General features: G+C 44.0%; 2 protein-coding genes across 2 annotated transcripts in view; one reads left to right on the top strand and one right to left on the bottom strand.

The window, feature by feature from the left end:
• Nucleotides 1-3,399, bottom strand: part of TYW5 (tRNA-yW synthesizing protein 5) — a 29,306-nt gene extending 25,907 nt beyond the window's left edge. The window contains exon 1 of the mRNA XM_040357188.1: nt 3,318-3,399. The gene's annotated coding sequence lies outside the window, so the exon portion shown is untranslated. The remainder of the gene's footprint in view (nt 1-3,317) is intronic.
• Nucleotides 3,400-3,424: 25 nt separating this feature from the next.
• On the top strand, nt 3,425-13,016 carry MAIP1 (matrix AAA peptidase interacting protein 1). Its single transcript, XM_040357190.1, has 5 exons — nt 3,425-3,919; nt 8,155-8,226; nt 9,356-9,482; nt 10,337-10,481; nt 12,825-13,016. The coding sequence occupies exons 1-5, from the start codon at nt 3,644-3,646 to the stop codon at nt 12,895-12,897; spliced, it is 693 nt and encodes a 230-aa protein (XP_040213124.1). The 5' UTR covers nt 3,425-3,643; the 3' UTR covers nt 12,898-13,016.
• The last annotated feature ends 277 nt before the right edge of the window (nt 13,017-13,293 follow it).

The following is a 13,293-nucleotide window of genomic DNA, read 5'->3' on the forward strand; positions in this document are numbered from 1 at the left end:
AACTACCCCCTATTTTGTAAACGCTATAACTTTTGCGCAAACCAATCAATAAACGCTTATTGCGATTTTTTTTTACGAAAAATATGTAGAAGAATATGTATCGGCCTAAACTGAGGAAAAAAATTGTTTTTTTTATATATTTTTGGGGGATATTTATTATATAGCAAAAAGTAAAAAATATTCATTTTTTTCAAAATTATCGCTCTATTTTTGTTTATAGCGCAAAAATAAAAACCGCAGAGGTGATCAAATACCACCAAAAGAAAGCTCTATTTGTGGGAAAAAAAGGACGCCAATTTTGTTTGGGAGCCACGTCGCACGACCGCGCAATTGTCAGTTAAAGCGACGTAGTGCCGAATCGCAAAAAGTACTCTGGTCTTTGACCAGCAATATGGTCCGGGGGTTAAGTGGTTAAAGGGTTAGTTCACCTTTTCAATTTAAAGTAGAGGTAAAACTTTACACCCTCCCCACTACATCGGACCCCGCTGTACTTACCTTCGTAAGTGATGAACTGTAGGGGTCTAGGAATTTTAACCACTTACGAACCAGCCGCAGTTGTACTGCAACAATGTGGCTGCTTCCCGCGAATCGCCGTCATTGTACGTCGGCTTGTACACAGCAGAAAGATGGATCTGTTTGTTTCCCCAGTCACACAGTCCCCCATACAGTCAGTAAACATGCTGAGGGAACACATTTAACCCCTTGATTGCCCCTGATGTTATCCCCTTTCCTTATAGTGTCATTAGTACAATAACAGTGCATATGTTTAGCACTTATCACTGTAATAATGTCACTGGTACCCAAAAAAAGTGTCAAAAATGTCAGTTAGGTGTCCGATCAGTCCACCGCAATGTCGCAGTCCCGCTAAAAATTACTGATCGCCGCCATTACTAGTAAAAAATAAATATATAATAAACATGCAATAAATCTATTCCCTATTTTGTAGACACAATTTTGTGCAAACCAGTCAATATATGCTTATTGCCAAAAATATGTAGAAGAATATATATTGGCCTAAACTGATGAAGAAATTATTATTATACAGAATTTATATAGAGCCAACAGTTTACGCAGCACTTTACAACTTGAGAGTAGACAGTACAAATTCAATACTCAAATTCTAATTCAATAAAAAAAAAAAAATACATTTTTTTGGGGGATATTTTTTATAGCAAACAATTAAAAATATTGTTTTGTTTTTTTTCAAAATTGTCGCTCTTGTATAGCGCAAAAAAGAAAAACGCAGAGGTGATCAAATACCACCAAAAGAAAGCTCTATTTGTGGGGGGAAAAAGGACATCAATTTAGTTTGAATACAATGTCGCATGACCGCGCAATTGTTGGGTAAAGCGACGCAGTGCCGTATCACAAAACATGAGAAGGATCCGAGTGATTCTGATTGGTTAGCACTGGCACATGACTCCTTTAACCAGTTGGAATTTCTCTGATCTCTCCTGAAAGACCTACAGAAGGAAGGGAAAGAAGCACAGGGAGTTCAAATCCCAGGACTGCTATAGAAGCTGTGTAGATAGTGACAGCTAATCACCCAAACAGGTAAGTACAGCAGAGATCGGGATGGGGGGGGGGGGGGGGGGTTTAACCTGCCTGGCGGTATCCCCGAGCGTGACTCGGGGTGGGTTTTTTAGGCTGCGATCGGTATCCCCGAGTCACGCTCGGGGTAGATATGCAGAGCCTGCAGCGCGCGCTGGCTTACCTTGTCCTGGATCCAGCGATGTCACCGCGCTGTGTGAGCGAGCGGGACCTCACACAGCGTCCTCCTGTGCGGCCGATCTCCGTTCCCTGCGACGTTACGACGCACGGGAGCGGAGATCGGCGCCAAATTCAAAAGCGTAAACAAACACTATACATACAGTATACTGTAATCTTATAGATTACAGTACTGTATGTAAAAAATACACACCCCCCATTGTCCCTAGTGGTCTGCCCAGTGTCCTACATGTACTTTTATATAATAAAAACTGTTCTTTCTGCCTGCAAACTGTAGATTGTCCATAGCAACCAAAAGTGTCCCTTTATGTCAAAAATGGTTTTAGATCAGCTAGAAAACAGCGATAATAAATTATAATCACTTGCAGAATTGTGCGATAGCGATTTGTGGGGAAATTCGTCATAAAAAAATAAAAGTAATGACAGCGACAATTCTGCAACTGAGCAAATTTCAGTGATTTTGATTTGATTGCAATATTGAATAATTTTTATTACAATTATATTATTATTTGTTATAATTATTTATTATATTATAATTTATAATTTTTTTTAAAAAAAAAATTCATACCCGGGATGCCTATTAGACTCTTGTTTGGTCAGATTTAAGTGAGTTATTCCTAAGAATTACAGGCCTACAGTATAAAACGCCAAATTTCCTTGCAAAATAATTGTACCGCTTTTGGTACGTAATTCCACACAGAATCATACCGCCAGGGAGGTTAAGCATATAAGCTCTGTTTTGTGTTGAAAATGACTGTGAAATCTAAAACTCTGGTGGGTGTAACAAGATGTCCGCTTGCCCCCTTCTCACTCTATCATTACTGTGTGGGGTGTAGCAAGATGGCGGCGACAGAACGTCACTTCCGTAGCAATCTGTGATGGGGAACTGAATGTGACAAGACACCGGCCCTTGTCATGCTCCTGGACAATGCAGGACTGACTGAGGGCCCTGCATTGTATGAGATGACATCAGAAAGTTGTGATTGGATGGCCAGAGAAGGGAAGAGGCTCCATAAAGAGGATGAGGAATAAGGCCATTCCCCAGACACAAGCAGCAGTTAGACCCCTTTCACACTGGGGTGTTTTTCAGGAGCTTTAGCGTTAAAAAAAGCACCTGAAGGAAGCCTCATCTGCAATCCCAATGTGAAAGCCCGAGTGCTTTCACACTGAGGCGCTGCGCTGGCAGGGCGTCAAAGAATAGCAGCGCTTTAGGAGCGTTGAATATACTGCTCCTAAAGTGCCCCTTCCCATTAAGGCTCTTCCTTTAACGCCAAAGCACCTGAAAAATGCCCAGTGTGAAAGGGGTCTTAGCGGAGCTTTACCAGCGTTTTTTGGGCGCTGGCAGTGTGAAAGGACTCTGAAAGCACTCAGGCTTTCACGTTGGGATTGCAGATGAGGCTTCTTTCAGTCGCTTCCTTTAACGCCAAAGCGCCTGAAAAACGCCCAGTGTGAAAGGGGTCTTAATGTGGAGGAGGGCCACTGCAAGGGGAAATGTTTTTCATCCCCTAAGTTAAGCTAATAGAAAGCCTGTCTACAAGCACTTCCCTGCATGGTGACACCACTACCCTCCACCCTGCAGCATGAGTTACCTTCCAAAGCGTGTCCCCACACCACACTTCCTCCTTCTCACAGCCCCGCCCACACTGCCATGCATAGCCCCGCCCCTCTCCCAGCCTGCGTTACCTGTGCTGATAGGGCTGTGATTGGCTGCCCTCCAATCATTGTGTAGAAGAGCGCTCTAGTAATACAGGATAGTGGGGTTGGTTACCCTCCATGGAATTGTGTCTATCACTTACATTGTATGGAATAGAATTTTGAGCCACATACTTTGAATTTCCTGAATGGGTCCCAAGTAGTAAGCGGGCCCTTTGCGCCGCCCCTATGTTTCCTGGGGACGGATTAGTCGGCGTACAGGATGTGGAGGACGGCGTTCCGAGTGTCCCGGTTGAGTCTTAGGGGACCGAGCTTAATATACCGTCCTGTGCGGCTCCCATTCCTTCCCCCGGTGGTGGCGGAGCAGCGATGTGTGAGGCGGGAGTACAGCAGTCAGGGCCCGGCGCCCAAAAAGTTGATGGTGATCAGTCTCCCCAATCCCTTCATCTGGGCGAGGACCAGAATCTACGTCTTCCTCATCCAGACCTTCCTGGACCAGGAATTCAGCCTGGATGAGTTCAATAAGGGGGCCCGACAAGTGAGTGCACATGGCTTTGTTTATATTACCTGCAGTCAGTGCCCACAGCGCCTGTGACATGTCAGGGGGCACAGCGCCTGCGACATGTCGGGGGGCACAGCTCCTGGGAAATGTCGGGGGGCACAATGCCTGCGACATGTCGGGGGGCACAGCGCCTGCGACATTTCGGGGGGCACAGCGCCTGCGACATGTCGGGGGGCACAGCGCCTGCGACATGTCGGGGGGCACAGCGCCTGCGACATGTCGGGGGGCACAGCGCCTGCGACGTGTCGGGGGGCACAGCTCCTGGGACGTGTCGCGGGGCACAGCTCCTGGGACGTGTCGCGGGGCACAGCTCCTGGGACGTGTCGCGGGGCACAGCTCCTGGGACGTGTCGCGGGGCACAGCTCCTGGGACGTGTCGCGGGGCACAGCTCCTGGGACGTGTCGCGGGGCACAGCTCCTGGGACGTGTCGCGGGGCACAGCTCCTGGGACGTGTCGCGGGGCACAGCTCCTGGGACGTGTGTTGCGGGGCACAGCTCCTGGGACGTGTGTGGGGAGAGGGGGGGCACAGCTCCTGGGACGTGTGTGGGGAGAGGGGGGGCACAGCTCCTGGGACGTGTGGGGGGGGCACACGCTCTAACGCACGCGACGGTACCTTACATGTGGGGTTTGAACGATGTTTACATATGTGGGCGGGACTTCCATGCGTGTTCGCTTCTGAGCGTGAGCTACCGGGGCGTTTAAAGAAAAAAAATGTATTTTATTTTACTTAATTTTTTTTTTATCACATTTATTCCTATTACAAGGAATGTAAACATCCCTTGTAATAGGAATCACTGTGACAGGTCCTCTTTACGGAGAGATGTGGGGTCACCCACCCCCCCCATATGTTGAGGGCATGTGGCCTAATACGGTTCAGGAGGGGGTGCTTGCTCGTCCCCACCCCCTTTCCTCGCTGGGCTGCATGCTCGGATAGGGGTCTGGCATGGATTTTGGGGAACCCGTGTTTTTTTTTTTTTTGCGTAGGGGTTTCCCCATAAAATACATACCGGACTGTTATGCTCTTGGAGGGGGCACCTCCAAGAAGGTCCTTGGTTTAGTAACACTTTAAAGCGGATCTCCACTCTAAAGTGGAGTCCCGCTGATCGGAACCCTCCCCCCTCCGGTGTCACATTTGACACCTTTCAGGGGGGAGGGGGGTGCAGATACCTGTCTACAGACAGGTATCTGCACCCACTTCCGGCCCTACGATACGGGCAAAGGACGGGTTTTTTCCTTCCTTCCCGTCCGTCCCCCCGTTGTATGCTGGGAACACTCGGCTCCCAGCACACAGCGGGAGCCAATCGGCGGGCGCAGCGCGACTCGCGCATGCGCCGTAGGGAACCGGGCAGTGAAGCCGGAGCGCTTCACTTCCTGGTTCCCTCACCGAGGATGGAGGGGGGAGCAGCAGGGTGACGAGTGATCGGCTCGTCATCTGCTGCGATCACCGCTGGACTCCAGGACAGGTAAGTGTCCTTATATTAAAAGTCAGCAGCTGCAGTATTTGTAGCTGCTGGCTTTTAATATATTTTTCCCGTGGCACATCCGCTTTAAGCCTTGCACACACCACTAGTTTTAGTTTTTGTTCAAAGTTTGGCCCGTGTGTACTAGGCTTTAATCTGCAACCACATCACTTATTTGAGGGAGACTCCTGGTTTGTCCCACCTTCTAATCTAACACAAACACACCCATATGCCCGATCACTGTGTGCACAGTTATGATTGGAAATGTAGTTTCATTAAGTGTCGACAAACGCTAACCAGAGGTGACACACACTGGGAATTGTGCACTCTGTGAGAAGGCATGTGAGTGTGTTTGTGGTGGATCAGAAGGTGGGACAGACCAGGAGCGGTACTCTTTTCCATTGGGACAGACCAGGAGAGTCGCCCTCAGTTAAGGGCTTAAAAAAAACCCTGACTGTGCCCAGGCATTGTGGATTCTTCTTGTATGCAGTGACGATGTCACTGGGGTTTAAAACGTGAGTTTATACAAAACTATACAGTTAAATATATATATATATATATATAATGTGTGTGTGTGTGTGTGTGTGTATATAATAATATATAATTTTTTGCTTTTACTGATGGGTCAGAGCTGTTGGACTTTATTAACTATCCCCTAGTACATCTTTAACCACTTCAATACTGGGCATTTTCACACCCTTCTTGCCCAGGCCAATTTTCAGCTTTCAGCGCTATAACATTTTGAATGACAATTGCGTGGTCATGCAACACTGTACCCAAATTAAATTTTTATAAAAAATAAAAATCCTCCGCAAATAAAGCTTTCTTTTGGTGGTATTTTCACCTCTGCCGGTTTCTATTTTTTGCGCTATAAACAAAAAAAACAAAAATTTTGGGAAAAAAAAAACAAATTTTTTACTTTCTGCTAAAATAAATATCCCAATTTTTTCCCTCAGTTTAGGCTGATATGTATTCTTCATTTTTGGTAAAACAAAAATCGCAATAAGCGTACATTGATTGGTTTGCGCAAAAGTTATAGCGCCTGCAAAATAGGTTTTTGATTTATGGCATTTTTATTATCTTTTTTTTTTTTTTTTTTTTTTTTTTTTTTTTTTACTAGTAATGTCGGTAATCTGCGACTTTTATCGTGACTGTGACATTGCGGTGGACAGATCGGGGAACTTTTGACAATATTTTGGGACCACTGACATTTATGCAGGGATCAGTGCTATAAATATACACTGGTTACTGTATGAATGTCACTGGCAGGGAAGGCATTAACACTAGGGGGCGATCAAGGGGTTAAATGTGTTGCCTAGGGAGTGGTTCTAACTATGGGGGAGGAGACAGGTGTTCATATATACTAGGAACACACGATCTGTCTCCTCTCTCCTGACAGGCTGTGGATCTGTCACAAGCGATCGCGGGTGCCCAGCAGATATCGGCTCCTTGGTGAAGCGGTGCACCCTTATACCGCTTAGGACCTCATATGACGCCCGCCCTGGATGGGAGATCCCATCTGCGGACGCCATAGGACAATGGAAGGAAACCGGAGATGTATCAGGGACTACTCCTAAGGGGGCCCTGATCGCCAGTGCTGGTAGGACTGTTGCAGTATCCAGACAGAAAACGTTTTTTATAAAAAGATTAACAATTTATTACCAAGGAATATAAATACAAAAATGAAAGTCACAGAAGTGACAAAAGATTAAAAACATTTACAAACTCCACAGATGGTTAGAGGTGAAATTTTGATGTTAATAGTGACGTATTCCTTGAGGGGCGTCCGTCTATAGCAGGGGTCTTCAAACTACGGCCCTCCAGTTGTTCAGGAACTACAATTCCCATCATGCCTAGTCATGTCTGTGAATGTCAGAGTTTTACAATGCCTAATGGGATGTGTAGTTCCGCAACAGCTGGAGGGCCGTAGTTTGAGGATCCCTGGTCTATAGCATCTGAGAAAATCTATAATCTCATGAATACAGTGTCAGAATTGAATCCATTATAGCTAAGCTATGGATAATGTCGTTTATTAGGAGTATCTTAAAGTAACAGAAAGACGTGACTTACCAATGTTGGCCCAAAGGGCTATATGTGGCAAGTTTGAGACACCCGCAGGATTTTGGACGGTATCAAAAGATGTTAAATAACAGAGAGTAAGCCGCAATTGGTGGGTATAGAGAAATGTGTTACTGAAAATAGGAAAGAAACGGGAAGAGGCGAAAACAAAACGGAGAAGAAGGTAAGAAAAGGGAGAGGAAGGGGGGGGGGGGTAAAAACAAAGCAGGGGGTGATTTTCATTTTTGTATTTATATTCCTTTGTAATTGTTAATCTTTTTTATAAAAAGAGCATTTTCTGTCTGGGTTACCGCAACAGTCCTACCACCACTGGCGATCAGGGCCCCCTTCAATTCTCATAGGATGATGGTACTCACCCCTACCCCTGTTGAATCAATGAGGCAATTCCCCCTTAAGTCATATGACAATGGGTGGGTATTGAAGTGGTTAAGTACGTGTTTCCAGTATGCGCGGGTAACAAAAAATCCTTTTCTTCTATATAGCATTGGTTGCTCCAGGGGCAGTGGCCCAGGCATTGGTCCCACATGCTTTGTGTACTGAAGTATCTGCGTTCAGATGGGCTGTTCTTCAAATTAAGCAGTGATGACAGATATTATGGCGTCAGTAGTGTTCATTCGGCTGTGAAGTTCTATATATTTACTAACTCTGGTGGTTTTATCTTTCCCTTTTTAGGCGTTTTTATTTGTTTCAAGAATGCTGTCTCAGAAAAAATTTGATGCATTAGAAAATCTTGTTGCCGAGGAGGTAAGAGCTTATGCTAAATTTATGTGAGATTGGTTACATCTTACAGTGTGGCATTAGATTTAGTTTGGCTGACTTCCTGCTGAATTCTCTCAGCTGGTAGAGCTCACAGGCTCTTTCAAACATGCTTACCATCCTCTTAAAAGTGATCTTCTGTGAATCTCCACCTGATGCCTTTTTTTTTTTTTTTTTTTTATTTACATTGCAGGACCGCATCGCAACTGTGAGTCAATCATTTGACTCGCAGTTGCAGCAAGACCCTATTGATGTCAATGGGTGCCTGGGTTCAAATTGCAGTGGTCAGGATGCAAATTTTTGCAGCCAAGCTTGAAGCCCGGTCAGGCTGTTAAAATTTCAAGGGCAGGAAAACTGCAGCTCAGCTGCCTGTTTTTACCATTCCTCCAGTGTGAGAGAGTCCTATGAGTGATGCACAATGCTTAAGTGTTTGGAAAAGTCATTCCATTGTCTGATTCAACTTCAGCCGCCTTTTTAGAATAAGGCTGCAACATAAAAATGTGGAAAAGTGAAATTAAATTAAATTCATTATTTTCCTTAAAATTCTACAAACAATACCCCATAATGATTAGTGAAAAATGTTTGCTTGAAATACTGGTATCGGAGGTGGAGCCGCATCAGAGCGGAGTGACGTCATTGACGCATGTGGAAATGGTCATCTTGGTGCACCCAATCTGCCTCTGCATATATAAGGACGTTGTCCTATATAATCATTAACCACTTCCATATCAGGCCTTTTCTGGAACGTTTTGTTTAAAAGTTTAAATTAGTATTTTTTTGCTAGAAAATTACTCAGAACCCCCCAAACGTTATGTTATGTTTTTTTTTTTCTTAGCAGAGACTCTAGAGTAAAATGTCGGTCGTTGCAACTTTTTACGTCACAGGGTATTTGTGCAGCAATTTTTTAATGCCTGAATTAAAAAAAAACATGAACTATATTTTTAGAGTACTCATATCCAGGTTTATGCTGTTTTCCCACAATCCCAATATATTAGAAATCGGGCTGAAGGAAGAGGTCAGTTAGGCTCTATTACACTGCACAGCGCTGCTAGTCTGTTAATACAAAGCAGAAGCTTTTCATTGCAAGTAATGAATGTGTGTTTTTTTTCTGTGGCAGGTCCTGAAGGACTTGGAAGAAAAATGCTCTGGATTGTCTGACAACCACAGGGAAGCTCTGGTAGCGGAGTCAGATGAAATATTGTACCTTTCTCCTGGGTTGTTTAGTATATATTATGGCGCTAACGGTATGTAAAGTATTGTTTAATTTTTATATTCTTCATCTAACCTTTGGTTGTAATTTGGGTCAGCATTGGGTAGTTGCTGACCCAACTGAGCGATCAAACACTGCTGATTGCTCAGTTCTCAGTACTCTTGGAGCATTGGGCTCGGAGGGGCTGGCTCAGGCTCTTAGCAGCTTGCTGGGAAGCTGAGCCGGGTACCAGGCTGGGCTCCTGGGTGGATCCCGACCATATAGCTCTGTAATGTCAGCCGATCATTGAAAAATTGGTTGCAGGAGTGCAGAACAAACTGCACTCCTGTGATCCACAACAGAAGTACAGCCAAATAAGCTGTGTATGTACTATGTACATATGTATCAAGCAAAGTTAACTCCGCTACACAATTGTAGAATTTAACTTTCTTACATCAGATACACAGATGACAACAGAGTTGTTATTTATTTAAATTTGCAGTGAGATTTTGTTGAGTAGTCAGTAAAGCTTTCTAGAGAAGTTCTGTAAAATAATGTTGTACCTCTGGGGTGGTAGAGCAGTTGAATGTCACCAAAATGCATACAGCAATGAGCAATTCCACTCTTATGCTGTTTTTCTGTCTTGTGGCTCTAAGACACATTTCTTAAGATTATGTCTGAAAGTCCGTATTAACTGCAGTGTAAAATAAATGTCATTTTAGTAATAGTTTCTGCATGCCATGTAGCTCTCCCTCTACACTGGCTTTCAGTAGACAGTTCAGGTGATCAGTATCTAGTTACTGGTTTACAACCAAGTAGGAAAAGAGGAACTATGCCTGCCAGTTATGTGAACAAGATGCCCACAGTCACAATGCGACTGTTAGTTATGTGTATATTTTACTTTGACAGAGACAAAGTTTGTGAACATACTTGTGCGCTTTTGGTATATGAAGAATGTGGACCTTCGGGAAGAAGAACCAGAAGGAACAGAAGTATTTGGAATGCTAAAAGGATTTCGGAATGCAAATGAGCGTATCCTCACAGCAAACTATGAGTAAGGGAAGCTTCTAAACTTCTGACATCAGATTAAAGGATCACTAAAGGCACAATTAAAAAAAAAAAAACAACATACATGTTATACTTGAATCCACTGTGCAGATCGGTTTGCACAGAGTGACCCGGATCCGTGTCTTCTGGGGTCCCTCGGCGGCTGTCTCAGCTCCTCCTCCTCGCAAAAGCTTTCCACGTTCATGCGAGCTCCCTCGCATGGTGGAAAGCTTTTGCGAGCGCGCTCCCATGATACAGCCGGCGGCCATAGCCGGCGACTGTATCACTCGGCCCCGGCGCGCCGCGTCATCCGCTGTGATTGACAGCAGCGCCAGCCAGCTGCTATCAATCCGCCCAGCCTAGCCAATCAACGGCCAGGCTGGGAACCGAGCAAGATGACAAGCATGCGCCCGGGACTTTCGAACGGTGAGCTAAGTAAAACGGGGGCTCGGGGGGGGGGCGGTGCTGTCAGATGTTTTTTTACCTTAATGCATAGGATGCATTAAGGTAAAACAACTTTTACCTTTACTACCCCTTTAAAGGCCAATGTCTGGCCCTTATGCGGTAGTAAATTCTTACTAAATTTACCAGTCATCCCATGCTAGCACATTATGACCGACTTGCCTGTTAACCACTTCCCCACTGCTGATCATATGACATCCTGGGCTTTAACCACTTAAGCCCCGGACCAATATGCAGCCTAAAGACCCAAGGTGTTTTTACAGTTCGGGACTGCGTCGCTTTAACAGACAATTGCGCGGTCGTGCGACGTGGCTCCCAAACAAAATTGGCGTCCTTTTTTCCCCACAAATAGAGCTTTCTTTTGGTGGTAGTTGATCACATCTGCGGTTTTTAGTTTTTGCGCTATAAACAAAAATAGAGCGACAATTTTGAAAAAAATCCAATATATTTTACTTTTTGCTGTAATAAATATCCCCCAAAAACATATATTAAAACATTTTTTTTCCTCAGTTTAGGCCGATACGTATTCTTCTACCTATTTTTAGTAAAAAAAATCGCAATAAGCGTTTATCGATTGGTTTGCGCAAAATTTATAGTGTTTACAAAATAGGGGATAGTTTTATTGCATTTTTATAAAAAAATTTTTTTTTACTACTAATGGCGGCGATCAGCAATTTTTTTCGTGACTGCGACATTATGGCGGACACTTCGGACAATTTTGACACATTTTTGGGACCATTGTCATTTTCACAGCAAAAAATGCATTTAAATTGCATTCTTTATTGTGAAAATGACAGTTGCAGTTTGGGAGTTAACCACAGGTGGCGCTGTAGGAGTTAGGGTGCACCTAGTATGTGTTTACAACTGTTTGGGGGTGTGGCTGTAGGAATGACGTCATCGATCGTGTCTTCCCTATAAAGGGAATGACGCGATCGATGCGCCGCCATAGTGAAGGACGGGGAAGCCGTGTTTACACACGGCTCTCCCCGTTCTTCAGCTCCGGGGAGCGATCGCGACGGAGCGGCTATAAACAAATAGCCGCGCCGTGGTCCCGGATCGCTCCCCGAGCGGACCCGACCTCCGCATGTAGCGGGGGGGGTCCCGATCGGACCCCCCACCCGCTAATAGGCGAGGACGTACGTGTACGCCCATGTGCCTGTACGTGCCATATTGTGGACGTACATATACATGCGGGGGTCGGGAAGTGGTTAAGGCCCCTTTCACACTGGGGAGGTAGGTGCATCGGCAGTAAGGCGCCGCTATTTTTATCGGCGTTTTACCGTTGTAACTCTAAACTGGTAACCTGTCAAAAAATAATAATAATTTAAGCGTCGCCTATGGAGATTTTAAAGTATCATAGTATGTTACCATTTCACAAGCGTGCACAATTTTAAAGCATGACATGTTGGGTATCTATTTTCTCGATGTAACAATCTTTCACATTATAAAAAAAAATTGGGCCAACTTTAGTGTTTTGGTTCTTTTTAATTCATGAAAGTTTTTTTTTTTTTTTTTTTTTTTCTTTTTTCTTAAAAAAACACATTGAAAAACTGCTTTGCAATACCGTGTGACATAAACAATTTTGGCTGACATTTTATTTTCTATGGTCTCTGTTAAAAAAAAAAATGTATAAATATAAAAAATTATAGATAGATAGATCTCAGTTAATATAAATGTATATAAATGGTTTGTCTATTTTTATGATACAAGGATAAAGTTTGGTGGACATCAGAGGGTTAAATCGCCCTGCTACAGTTAAAATGTGAGGTTTCCAATGTCCACAATGCCATGATGAACTGTTACTTGCAGCCAGACTTTCAAATGATGTATTATTCTGCTTTTTTAATTTTTTCCCTCAATGCCCATTGAATGTATTTCTCTTTTCTAGGTTCCGCAGAGAATTTACTCAGGGAGTAAAGCCAGAGTGGACCATCACACACATTGAGCATTCAAAATTATAGTAGTGAACTCTTTGCACATCACCCTGAAGCTTCTATTCAGTTTATTTTTGTCTCAGACTGCCTAGTGGAGTCAGAGTTTAATAATGTAAATGTAATAAATTGTATAATTGAAAATGCAATACAACTGTAATCTGTATGTTTGTAAGTAACCAGTTCAGCTCTCTGGAGGTATGTAGTAGGTCCAGAGATTGAATCAGGGTTAGGTACAAACTAGGTGGGGGGGGGGGGGGGGTCCAGAGATAGTCGGCGTGTAAAAAAAATAAAAGTAAAAAAAAGCTATAAACAATAAGAAAAGAGCTTTTATAAAAATGAAGGAACACTAGTGCCATTTAAATGTTACAAATGATATAACAGAATATGTAAAAAGGAAATCAAGGATGCAAAAACTAAAAACAA

This window comes from Rana temporaria, chromosome 6, assembly GCF_905171775.1.
Source record: "Rana temporaria chromosome 6, aRanTem1.1, whole genome shotgun sequence".
Taxonomy (NCBI): domain Eukaryota; kingdom Metazoa; phylum Chordata; class Amphibia; order Anura; family Ranidae; genus Rana; species Rana temporaria.

Bases quoted from the DNA above. Each gene is read 5' to 3' on its own strand.
- MAIP1 (XM_040357190.1), top strand. From the start codon at position 3,644: ATGTGGAGGACGGCGTTCCGAGTGTCCCGGTTGAGTCTTAGGGGACCG. The intron at 8,227-9,355 runs GTAAGAGCTTAT...TTTCTGTGGCAG, and splicing joins AAAATCTTGTTGCCGAGGAG to GTCCTGAAGGACTTGGAAGA. The intron at 9,483-10,336 runs GTATGTAAAGTA...TTACTTTGACAG, and splicing joins TATATATTATGGCGCTAACG to AGACAAAGTTTGTGAACATA.